This window comes from Scyliorhinus canicula, chromosome 3 (assembly GCF_902713615.1).
Source record: "Scyliorhinus canicula chromosome 3, sScyCan1.1, whole genome shotgun sequence".
Lineage (NCBI taxonomy): Eukaryota > Metazoa > Chordata > Chondrichthyes > Carcharhiniformes > Scyliorhinidae > Scyliorhinus > Scyliorhinus canicula.
Window position 1 is genome coordinate 131,343,138 of NC_052148.1, and position 12,846 is coordinate 131,355,983.

Sequence of the window (12,846 nt, forward strand, 5' to 3'; positions counted from 1 at the left end):
AGGAGTGTTGGGCCAGGGAAATGGCGTCTGCTGTGGACCGGTTGCGACGGTATGCAAATTGCAGTGGATCAAGGCGTTCTGGGAGTATGGAGGTGATGCACTTGATCAACCTCTCGAAGCACTTCATTACAACTGAAGTCAGGGCCACCAGACGGTAGCAATTGAGGCACGTTGCCTGGTTCTTCTTTGGCACCGGTATGATGGTGGTCTTCTTGAAGCAGGTGGGGACCTCGGAGTGGAGTAGGGACAGGTAAAAGATGTCCGCGAACACCTCTGCCAGCTGGTCCGCGCAGGCTCCGAGTGCACGACCAGGGATCCCGTCCAGGCCCATTGCCTTCCCAGGGTTCACTTTCAGGAAGACCGATCTGACTTTGGAAGCTGTGATGATGGGTATGGGTGAGTTATGGGCTCCTGGGGCACTAGACAGCAGATTGTTGGTTACCTGCTCGAACCGGCATCGACTGCATCGAGTTTATCGGGGAGGGGTGCGCTGCTGCCAGAGACTGCTCGGCTTCGCTTTGTAGCCCATTATGTTGTTTAGTCCTTGCCACAACCGCCGAGAGTCTGTCTGTGACTAGTTGGTTTGATATTCTCGCTTGGCATAGAATTATATAAAATTATAGAATTTACAGTGCAGGAGGCCATTCGGCCCATTGAGTTTGCATCGGCTCTTACAAAGAGCACCCTACTGAAACCCACATATCTACCCTATCCCCGTAACCCAGTAACCCCCACTTAAGAGTTTTTGGACACCAAGGGCAATTTAGCATGACCAATCCACCTAACCTGCACATCTTTGGACCGTGGGACGAAACCGGAGCACCCGGAGGAAACCCACGCAGACACGGGGAGAACGTGCAGACTCCGTACTGACAGTGACCCAGCCAGGAATCGAACCTGGGGCCCTGGAGCTGTGAAGCAACTGTGCTACCGTGCTGCCCTATCCGTGCTGCATCTCGGATGGCTTTGCGGAGGTTGTACCTGGATTTCCTGTATAGGTCAGGGTCGTCTGACTTGAACGCCTCAGATCTGTATCTATATTGAGGTACATTTACCAATGGCACACCCATTCTGCAAGTTTATTAATGTATTTCTACATTTTGTCACGGTTCCCTTCTATATTAAATGAGTCTACCAATTTGGCGTCATTTGCAAATTTTTAAACTTCCTGATTCCCAAATTTAAATGGTGAACAATGGTCCCAGCTGCAATGCTTCTGGTACCCCACTTCATATCTTTTACCAGGCTGAATAATAGAATAAAAGATATGTAATTGTTCAAACATCTGTCAGCAATTAGAAAGGAGAAAAACAATTATTTGACCCACAAGAAATGTTCAGAGGGGAAAATGGATATTGGTAAAATGGCAGTGAATGATTTCAATTTCAGAGTACAGAACGATCCTGTGAAGAGTGTTTTGTGAAACTGCGAAAAGACTCCATTTATTCTCAAACAAGTAATATATATTTCCGACAGAGACCAGACTGCCAATCATGGTCATAACCCAGTTATTCGTCCATATCCCTCCTCACTGGGAATTTTAAGGATGTAGTTATAATACATGCGGAAGACAGTCTGTTATTTGGATTCTCACTAATTAAATAAATCAGATTGATATAGATCCTTCACTCAGGTGAATCTTTGGTGGTCTGAAAGTTTGGCTGGTTTCCCAGACACATTCACAATTTCTGAGCCGAGATGGGTACTTGAATCATGTAAAATAGGTCATCTGTGGGCTGCTCACAATTGAGTCAAAGGTGTCTTAATTTTCTAACAATCGAGGTATTATGACCAAAGTACAGTTCGGAAAGTATTAGAGTAAATGCAAGTCTTACAAGAACTGCATTTCCTCTGGAAAATCTGTGTGTAATGTGCATAAAAGATGCCTGTGGCATTGTGCACAGGTACTTCAGACCTGTTCAGGCTTAAATTGATTAATCTGCATATGGGTTAGAAACATTATGAGATTACGCATTCATTAGTCTTTTGGGTGAGGAATTAGATGTAATTAGTAATGAATTGAGAAAAATGAAGTGCTTGAATAAATGGATTAGTTAAATAAATGTTGACTTGTGGCAAAGTAATAAACTAAGAGATACAGAAATCAAATCTCTAAAGCAATGAATTGCCAAAGATTTTTCTTATCTATAAGTAAATTTAAATGTGGGATTAACATGATGGGAATTAGAAAAGAAAGAATCAGAAGGGGAATGGAGTGAAATCAATTAAACAAAATCAGGCTTATTGCCTTCTGTGAATTGACTCTTTGGCTTGAGTGAGAATTTAGATGAAAAATTATTTCTTAAATTAAGTGACATTTGTTGTTAGTTTACCGTAGGCAAATGTTAGCAGTAAGTAAGTTAAGGTTTAAGTGAGTGGTATTAAAGAAAAAAGATTAAAATAAGTCAAATAAATTGGGACAATGAAGTAGGCTACAGATAAAAAGATGTCTTTCAGAATAGGGGAAATTTGGTAATTAACTAAATTAAATAAACTCAGGAGAGGGTGGTGAAGAACGGGTGTGATAGGAGAGGAATGAGGAAGGCTAGAGGCACTTCAACCACATTGATATCTTGTCTCGGATTAAAATTTGTGTCACAGATGGCAACAGCTTGCAATGAAACCACTCCACCTGGCTATATTTCTTACCACATGTCCCATCCAAACCACCGTACTGGCAATATAACCCTCATCATCAAACTGCATCTGATACATTCATTCCTTGGACTCTACCACAACCCCAACCTCCTAGTTAACCTCCCTTTATTCTTCACTCAGCCTCTGCTCTGAACAATTTCTTACCTTTAGCAATGTCGAACAATCTCAATTTGCCTTGTTCTCTCCAGATTTTGTTGTCCTCCTATCCTCACATAACCTCTCCTCCCATATAAATTCCCATATCCATTTTCAGAACTATGCCTTAAAATTTACAATTTAATATCTCTACTCCTGTAATCTTGATTATATACACCGACTACCTCCAAGCACTCTCACACCGATCGCCTAATCCTTCTCCAACCTCACTTGCTTCTGCATCTGCCACTGTAAAAGAAAAGACTCTCTCCACCACATTAGCCTCCTACTTGTCATCACATTCAGCAGCTATCAATCTGCTCACCATTATCTTACTTTCATCTTTGATGCCCTAGTCTTTAGTAAATCTTTGCTATCTTCAATCATGGTTGTTCTTCTTTGTTTCACCTCCATCTCTGCTCAAATTCAAAGGTAGACCTGAGCACATCTGACATATAGCTGATTTAGTCACACATCATCAAAACCAACTGGATCACATCAAACTGTACTGGGTCGCTCTTCTTTGCCAAAACCAATCATGATCCCAGGATCATCCGAGAGTGAAGACAACTTAGTTTCTTCTCTTCACTCTCACCATGACAAACAAGTGCCATCAGATTATGGGCTGCTTTACCACTAACATCGAAATGACGTCAGCTGTGTCACAGTGGTATTTTGTCAGAAGATAGGGAATGCAAGCCCCACACTGGAGATTTAAGCACATAATCCAGGCTGACGCTTCCGTGCAGCAGAAGTAGCACTGCACTCTCTGGGGCTTAAAAGATCTTATTTAAAAAAAAAAAAAAAATTGAGTACCCAACTTTTTTTTCATAGTGAGGGGCAATTTAGCATGGCCACCTATCCTGCACATTTTTTGGGGTTGTGGGGCAAGACCCACACAGACATGGGAAGAATACGCAAACTCGACACAGATAATGACCCAGGACTGGGTTTGAGGCTTAAAAGGTCCGACTGCATTACTTGAACAGGGAGGTGTTGGTCAACACTGAACCTAAAAGCATGTTCTGATTAGTTATTTTATTACTATTTCTGGGACCATGCTGTGAAAAACTGACCTCCAGCATTTCCCACAACTTGGCTGTAAAGGTCTTTGTGACATCCGGCGGTCAAAAAAGACTGCATATAATAATAATAGCTTATTGTCACAAGTAGGCTTCAATGAAGTCACTGTGAAAAGCCCCTAGTCGTTACATTCCGGCGCCTGTTCGGGGAGGCTGGAATGGGAATTGAACCCACGCTGCTGGTCTTGTTCTGCATCACAAGCCAGCTGTCTTAGCCCACTGTGCTAAACCAGCCCCTCTATGCATTCAGCTGGCAAAGCTAGAATTTCCTACCCAAGTACAGAGCCTCCCTTTCTTTTTGAAAACCTTTTTTAAGCCCATCTGAAAATCCACCATCCGACCAGAGTTTTAGTTACTATTGCCAATACCTCTTCCTTTGATTCAACAATCATTTTTATCTTATTTTGCCTTAGTGAAGTGCCTTTGGATGTTTTCCTACTGCATACATATAAACTGTATTTGTTGCTCTGCTACCAAGTGAAATTGAAATGAGGTTGCACATAGATGCTGGCTTTAAGAGCTATATTAAGAACAATAGCTCAGAACTTTGATCTTGCAGTGTAACTTTTAACATTAAAAATCCAATCATACCCTCATTTTCGGGCGTGGCAGATATAACAGGTAAAATGACCCTGTTTAAATTAGGTTTTTCTTTGGAAACTCCTGTCAGGACTATCAATGCATTTTAAGATTAAATGTTATGCCCCATGCCCATGTAGTATTTTTGTATCAAAGGAATAGAAAGTGATGCAAGGCAATCTCCCTCAACATGTCTGAATGACAAAAATTAAGCGCCAAAGATGAATTAGAGAGGTTGCAATTTATATTGCACTATATTTGCTCCATTTCCATAACCAGCCAGCTTGCAACTTCTTTAAATCATCTTGCTAATGAATGCTCGATTAGGGACAGTTTTGTGTTTAAAGCAAATGTGCAACAGGAACTGGAGAGAGAATGCCCAAACCTATTTTGGATGGGAATGCCAATAGACAGAGAAAACTTTCATCCAACAGTCTGGTTAGATTTGAAGAGAGGTGAAAGTTATTATTTCCACTGTAGTGAGTCACTTCTCTTCCAATATTTAGATAAAACTGACTCTTTAAACAGATTATGGACACTTCAAGTAGTGATTTGGGAGCGTATGTGGGGCTGAGGGATGGGTGCTTTGTTATGAAGTGTTGTTTAACCAACAGCTAATGTTAAGTCAGTGGTTTTGGGCATTTGTTGCAAGTTAGGACACGGGCAGAGTTTCCGATGATTTCAAGTTTATGGAGAGTAGAGTGTGGGAGGCTGGCCTGGACTGCATTAGAAAAGTCAGTCAGAACTTAACAATGGCATGAATGAGGATTTCATAAGAGCTGAGGCAAGGGTGGAGACAGGTGATATTACAGATGTGGATATAGGAAATCTTCTTGATGGTCAGTTATGTGGTTAAAAGTTCATCTCAGGGTCAAATCTGACACCAGGGCTGCAAACAGTCCATTTCAGCCTTAAGCAGTTTCCAGGTAGTGGGATGGAATTGCTGACGACGGAGCAGAATCCGTGGCAGGGACAAAAGACAAGGGCTTCAGTCTTCTTGATGTTTAATTAGAGGAAATCTCTGCTCATCCAGGACTAGATGTCAAATAAGCAGTCTGACAATCTAGAGATAATATATGGCTTAAGAGAGGGAGTAATGAAGTAGATTGGATTATGTTGCTGAGGGGTGGCAGGTAGATGACAAATAGGATGGGGAGGCTACAATATGTTCAAACACTTGAGAGAAAAGGAAAGTTGAAGACAGTAGTAGTTTGCAAAGAAAAGGGGGTCAAGGTTTTTTTTTGAGGAAAGTGATGAGGCAGATTTGAAAGAGGGGAACAGAACCAGAGGAGAAGACATTAGTGAAAGGGTTACATTTTTATTACAATCTGACAGCCTCACATTCACACTTTAATTGATCTTGATGTTTTAATGTCCACATTTTGTTTTAAAATTGAATTTAAATTCTCAAATTTCTAAGGAGGGGATTTAAATTCATGTCTTTGAATACAATTTCAGGAACATATCTACTACTTTACCATATCCTGAACAAGATGTAGTGAGAAGAAGCAAATGGTCTGCATCAAAAAATAGGAAACCAATACTAGATATAGTTAGGTACTCCAACTAATATGGGAAGGTATTTGAGAAGACAAATCTCAGACAGAAATGCACATAGTTTCCTCAAAAACCACAATAGGAGAGAAAAGGATACATGCAAGATCAAAGCGGAGAAATTAATGGTTGTGACAATAACTGGTCATGAACTACGACAGTATTCAGCTGTACTCACCAAGATGCCACCCTGAGGGCCATTTCTAGTTGCATCTGCCATATCTGAATAATGCTAAAAGAAAAGCAAAATTTTAATTAAGACCAACATAAACTACAAAAAAATGCATTAACTGACCATTAATCTAATTACCATATGTGGGATGAATCCAGCACAGAAATTCTATACAATCTGCCACAGGACTTCTGCTTCATAAGGCAGCACGGGAAGCTCAGTGGTTAGCACTGTTGCTTCACAGCACCAGGGTCCCAGATTCGATTCACGGCTTCGATCACTGTCTTGTGTGGAGTCTGCACGTTTTCCCAGTGTCTGTGTGGGTTTCCTCCCACAAGTGCCAAAAGACGTGCTGTTAGGGGAAGTGGACATTCCAAATTCTCCCTCAGTGTACCCGAACAGGTACCCAGTGTGGTGACTAGGAGATTTTCACAGTAGCTTCATTGCAGTGTTGATGTAAGCCTACTTGTTTACTTGTGACAATAATAAAAATTATCAAGGTTCTTTTCTATGAATTATCCAGTAATTCGAAGTAATGTAACTATCAAAGCAAACTAAAAAACATTTTAATTGAATGAATTGATATTTTAAATTAGGCACTGTACATCACATTCCAATTACAAAACCACCAGTGAGTGTCTCCTCAATTGCATAAGCAGATCTTCTGCAATGTTATCTCCTCTTGCATTTTATGCAAGATTGGGTTTAAGAGTATTTACCATTGCAGAACCTCATCTGAAATACAAAAGAATTGATGCCCAGGGGTAATGAAGTAGCAGTGTTTACAATTCAAGAATGAAAGCTGCTTTTTGTTTTGTTCCTTAGTGGTTGACAAGCAAATTACAACATGTCAACTGAATATTCCTGTAGGAATTCCACTGGTCATATACTAATTTCAACAGTGCATCGTTTAATGGAAAATAGATTTTACAATTTAACCACCGAGGGGGGAAACGGTGTCAAAAATTTAAAGTAGACAAAGGCCCATAACTTTGCGGTTTCCTAGTGTCGCAGTTAGGGGTACCCCAATGATGCACTGGGGAATTCCTCAAGGAAGGTCCCACATAGGGGTTTAATGGGCAATTGCTCAAATGGGTTAACTTCTCCTGGAGTGGGAACCATCTGAAAAAATTGTTAACTTCGAGTGGTTCTGCCAGTTTTACCCAGATCATCACTCAAAGATTAGAAGAAAAAAAGAGTACTTCTCTTCAAAAAATCCTGATCGGCCCTGAACGGGACACTCTGTACACCCACGACCCCCCAAGGTGCCCCACACCACTTCCATCCCCAAGCCCACCAACCCCCAGTGGAACCCCACACCATCCCAACCAAGCACACAAACCTGCCCGATCCAACATCAGCCACCATCTTTCCTTCGGACCAACACCTCCAACTTCCACCCCTCTCTCCCAATTTCCCGGTCTGAAATCGAACCCACCCCCCCCCCCCTTTCCTGGTCCACTCCCCCACCCCCCCTTTCCCAGTTCACTCCCCCACCCCTTTCCCGGTTCACTCCCCCACCCGCCCTTTCCCGGTTCACACCCTCTCCTAGTTCACTCCCCACCCACCCAGGCATTCCGATGCCCCATTGGATCACCCCTGTCATTATGACCCTACCCCCACCACGCAAACAGGGTCTCCCCTTGCCATACCCTGCCCCAAACAGGGTCTCCCCTTGCCGTCCCACCACCTCCCCCCCCCCCCCCCCCCCCCCAACATTTGGCTGCCCTGGCTGCTCTGATGCCCCCCCCCACTCTGAACCCCACCACCAACCAACCACCCCCCCCAACCAACCAACCAACCACACCCCCCCCCCCCCAAACCAGGTCTTCCTTTGCCATTCCATTCTCCCCACCCATGTCTCCCATCTTTCCGACATCCCCCCCTCCTCCCACTTGCCCCGGGTCTTCTATTGCAACACCCCCCCCCAAAAACTATTATGTTGAGTTCTGTGCTGGTTATTGTGTTGAGTGGTACATTATTGAACAATTTTGATTTTGCCATCTGCTTCAAATTATTTCCTTGCTCTAATACCAAAAAAGACTGATATCACATGCACAAATTACACTTCTGGGAAATGAAACTCAAAAGCAGAGTGCAGCACATTTAAAACATGGCACATCAATGGAAGAAGCTCTTCTGGTAATGAAAGTCCAAAACTGGAGAATGCACTTGGCAGGGCAAATTTATCCACATACTCACAAGGGTGTTTACCTTATGAAGTGTAAAGTAGAACATAAGAATGAAAGATTAAACTTTCCAATAAATCGTAGAATTTACAGGGAAGGAGGCCATTCGGCCCATCAAGTCTGCATCGGTTCTTTGAAAGGTTACCCTATTTAAGCGCAGACCGCCACCTTGTCCCCGTAACCCAGTGACCCCACCTAATCTTTGGGATGTGGAGATGCCAGAGTTGGACTGGGTTGGGCAGAGTAAAAGTCTTACAACACCAGGTTAAAGTCCCACAGATTTGTTTGGAATCACTAGCTTTCGGACCACAGCTCCTTCATCAGGTTCACTCACCTGGGCAGGTGAACCAGATTAGGAAACCAGACCACCCAGAGGAAACCTACACAAAGATGGGGGAGAAAGTACAAACTCCACACAACCACCCGAGGCAAGAATGGAACCCTGGAGCTGTGAGACAGCAGTGCTAACCACTGTGCCATCATGCTGCCCAATGCATCAACTAAGCAGAAGAGTGCAAGCATTGTCATGTGCACACATGACAGGGGAGAATGGAGAGTTAGGCACCCAACTCCCCATTCATCATTGAATGCTAACAACACAGAAAATGGTCATCTGTCCATTGTACCTGTGCTGCTTCGGGGGGGGGGGGGGGGGGTGCCGAGGGGAAGGGGGGGGGTTTCAATCAGCTTGAACATCTCAGCCCAGCTGGGCCTTACAGGCAGAAGTATATAGGACAATGATTACTTTGCTCGCCACACGCAGACAACCGAACAGCCGAGCCCTGTAGCTCGATGCCGAGGGTTGTTGCAATGTCCCAGGAAGGGGCTCAGAGCCGCTCCCGGTAATCAGCTGGTGCATTGCCGCACCCTCTCCTTAGTCTGAAAATGGCGCTCCCCTCTGTGCCGGCGGCAGCGCTCTATCTCCGGCACTCTAGAATGTTCTACGCGACATTACCGGAGTAAGCTGGCCGGTTCCCACCTGTTCAGCCACAGAGAGTGAGGGTGGCGGGGCCGCTGGCAGCAGGAGGAGGGGGTGAGGGGAGGAAACTGACGCTCAGCTCCCTGTCGCTGTCGATCCCACCGGCTCAACTCCGCTTCAACCGGAAACAGCCCAAATTCCTCGGAATCACTTCCGCTGCCGGAAGACAACTTGGTGTGCGCAGCCGCAGTGTAAAGCTGCCTGCGGCCCCGCCTCCATTCCGCAAAGAGTTCCTGCTCTGAGCCCGCCCCGAGCAGGGAGTAGCACGTTTAAAGTAATGGCAGGGATGTGAGTTTAAGAAGAATGGTATTTGAACTGGGATAATTCGGCCCATGAAACCTGTGCTGGGTCTTTCAAAAAGTTATCTCGTTAGCAACACTCCCCCACCCTTTCTACAATATTTATCCATTTCCAATTTGAAGGTTACCAATTAATTTGTATCCATTACTCAATCGTTACCCATTAATCCAAATCCTAAATACTCACTGGAGAAAAGCTTTGTTCTGTCACCACTGGCTCCTTTGCTAATCATCTTAAATATTGTTGTCAAACTTTCCGCCGTTGGTGGCGTTGTGGTTTTGTCACTGGATTAGTAAACCAGAAACCCCGGGTAAAATGGGGACCCGGGTTTGAATCCTGCCACTGCAGATGGTGAAATTTTAATTCAATACAAATCTGGAATTTAAAATCTAATGATGGCCATGAAACCATTGCCGATTGTCGTAAAACAAAAACCACCCCATTCACTAATGTCCAGGAAATTTGTTGTCCTGCTGGGGCAGCAGGGTAGCATGGTGGTTAGCAAAAATGCTTCACAGCTCCAGGGTCCTAGGTTCGATTCCCGGCTGGGTCGTTCGATTCCCGGCTGGGTCACTGTCTGTGCGGAGTCTGCACATCCTCCCCGTGTGTGTGTGGGTTTCCTCCGGGTGCTCCGGTTTCCTCCCACAGTCCAAAGATGTGCGGGTTAGGTGGATTGGCCATGCTGAATTGCCCGTAGTGTCCTAAAAAGTAAGGTTAAAGGTCCGGTAACGTGAATTTGTCCAGTCATTCTGCCACAGTCGTGCCGGTGACTGGCAAATGCTGTCCTATGTTTGTTTAATACTGCCTTAACTTGTCTGTCCGTGTTTAGTGTAGTCAAGTCAAATGAATAGTCTCCTACTGCGCTAATCCTATTAGCGTAGTCTCCTACTGTGAGGGTAGCGGGTGCTCTGTCCGATCTTGCCATTCGCCAGACACACTGGTTCACTGGGTCGAACGACAGGCTATGGGCATTCATGAAATCTATCCCTAGGATGTGTTCTGCTGTCCGGGGAAGATTTACTAGAACAACGGGGTGTTTGGTGGAAATGTTCCCTAGCTGGATTGCTACGGGTGCTGTAATGTGTCCCTGCTGCGAGTGTCCTGTGAAACCGCTAAGTGTGATGGTGGAGGTGGTCGGCCACGTGTCTGCCTGTGCCGTGGTTGTGGAATTAATCGTGGTGCGGGACCCTCCTGTGTCCCAAAGTAACTCTATGGGCTTCCCTCTAACTTTAGCTGTGACTACCGGTCTTCCGGATTGATCCCAAAGAGTGTCACAGACCCAAGTGGGGGAGCCCGAACACCGTCAGTCCGTTCCGTCCACATTGGCCTCTTCTGACTGGATCCCTATACTATGGATCGGTTTGGCTTTATTCCTGTTCAGAGTGCCTGTCTGCTGGCCTCTCTGTGATCTCTGGGGTGCATTACATTCCTTAGCCCAATGTCCTAACTGGCCACAGTTGTAGCATTCCTGCGACTTCTGTGGAGGGCTGCTCTTTCCTTCATTCACCCACGCGGGGTTTTGGTGCGCTCTCACTGCCTGTATGTCCGCTGCAGCCTGAGCCTCTTCTGGGGATTTCACTTTGCCTCTGCCCTGAACTGATTGCTCCCAAGCGCGGGACAATCTTTTCAGGACCCACTTCTCATTATGGGCTTCCTCTGAGGGGTCATAGCTGTTGCAAGCGCTCTGTCCTGCATCTGTTGCATGGGAAATTATGGTGCGCGTCCATTTAACCATATTTTCTCGGTTCAAATGGGCTCTATTTAAATCTCCAAAAACTGCGTTAAAATGGATCCACAGCCTTCCTGCGAATGCTGTGGGGTGCTCGGTTTTCTTCTGTCGGCACTTATTAAGTCCTTCTACTGGGTCACCTCGATTATACCCTATGGCATCTAAAATGGAGGTGTGCATTTCCTCTAGGGTGCCTCCGCCAACGTTCTGTGGGTCGGGGAGGGCTGCTACAACCGATGGGTCTAAACTCAGAACTGTGAGTTTAACCTGCTCTGTTTCGTCCAGGCCGTACATGGTTGCCTGTTGCTTTACCTTTGCGAAAAACTGGTGGGGGTCTGCGGTGGGGAGAAACGGAGTGATCTTTTCACACGCGTCCCTTAGTTGGGTTACAGTTAAGGGGGTGGTGTAAGTAATATCGGGTGCGCCTTCTGTGGTCGCTTTCCTCTGGGTGGTGACTGGATTCATTGGGGCGGTAACTATCTGATCTGTGGGGGGTTGGGGTGCTTGTCTTTTCTGCTGCGCTGCTGGCGCACATGTTCCCTGAACATAACGCTGCGCTGTCTCACTTAACTCTTTCCAGTCTGGGGCATTCTCCTCATCTAACTGCGTTCCAAGGGTGCTTTGAAACCCATTTTGTACTGAAAGCAGCGATTGCAGCTCCGCAATCTGCTTCCTGCATTTCGCATGGTCTACAGTACTCTGTCTTTGTTCTGTGGTGGCAGCATGGAGTGCTCTCAAAGCTGCTTTAAGGTCAGAGCATTGCCTCTGCAAAGCCTCTACCTGCTTCTCTGATTCTTCTCTTATCAGGACGGCACGTTGCACGTCCTGATAGGCCTTTTCGTACTGGGTCTGGGAACTGCTGAGATGGGCTAGACAAGACTGATGTGCCCTCTTGGCATCATCCACCTCTCTACCTTTCTCTGCCAACTTCCCTCTAAGATCCATATTTTCCTTCTCGATGTCCCTGACATCCACTTTACTCATTCGATTTCTCTCCTCTAATTCTGCCCGGAGCGTCTGAACGACCTCCTCTGTGCCTCGCAATTGTGCCAAACAGGACACGATTGCCATCGGCTTGCGTGCTTTACTAAGGGTCTTCTTATGAATTTGAGAGAGGTTCTCCCACCAAGTATGTCCTATACTTCCGGGACCTGTCTCCTCATTCAAACAGAATTCTTTCCAAAGGGGCCATCCCTTTCCTTGCAGATACTTGCGGAGTTCCAGCTCCCACACGGGACACTGACCTACTCGGCTACTGCTGGTCGCTGCGACCACAAACCGTTCTGGGTTCATGAGGCGTTCCATTGCCTGCATGGCCATTTTCTCTGACTCACTTAATTTGGAACAGGGGGTGTTAAGGTTATGTCTCACGAAACGGGTAAGGCTTACGCTATGTTCCGTTCACAAAACTACCGAAAGTTTGTCGCAACAAAAATGCTTTCAGGTTTTCCTTACAACCCTGTTAGTAC

General features: G+C 45.5%; 1 protein-coding gene across 2 annotated transcripts in view; it reads right to left on the reverse strand.

Moving 5' to 3' along the window:
• Positions 1-9,507, reverse strand: part of tmem33 (transmembrane protein 33) — a 57,233-nt gene extending 47,726 nt beyond the window's left edge. Inside the window, exons 1-2 of one of the 2 annotated variants that reach the window (XM_038791313.1) lie at positions 9,349-9,507; positions 6,187-6,240 (exon numbers count right to left, since the gene is read on the reverse strand). In XM_038791313.1, the coding sequence (XP_038647241.1) occupies positions 6,187-6,228 (42 nt within the window). In that variant the 5' untranslated portion in view covers positions 6,229-6,240; positions 9,349-9,507. Of the gene's footprint in view, positions 1-6,186; positions 6,241-9,324 lie in introns of both variants that reach the window. The other variant, XM_038791314.1, reaches the window with a different exon arrangement.
• Between the last annotated feature and the right edge of the window lie 3,339 nt (positions 9,508-12,846).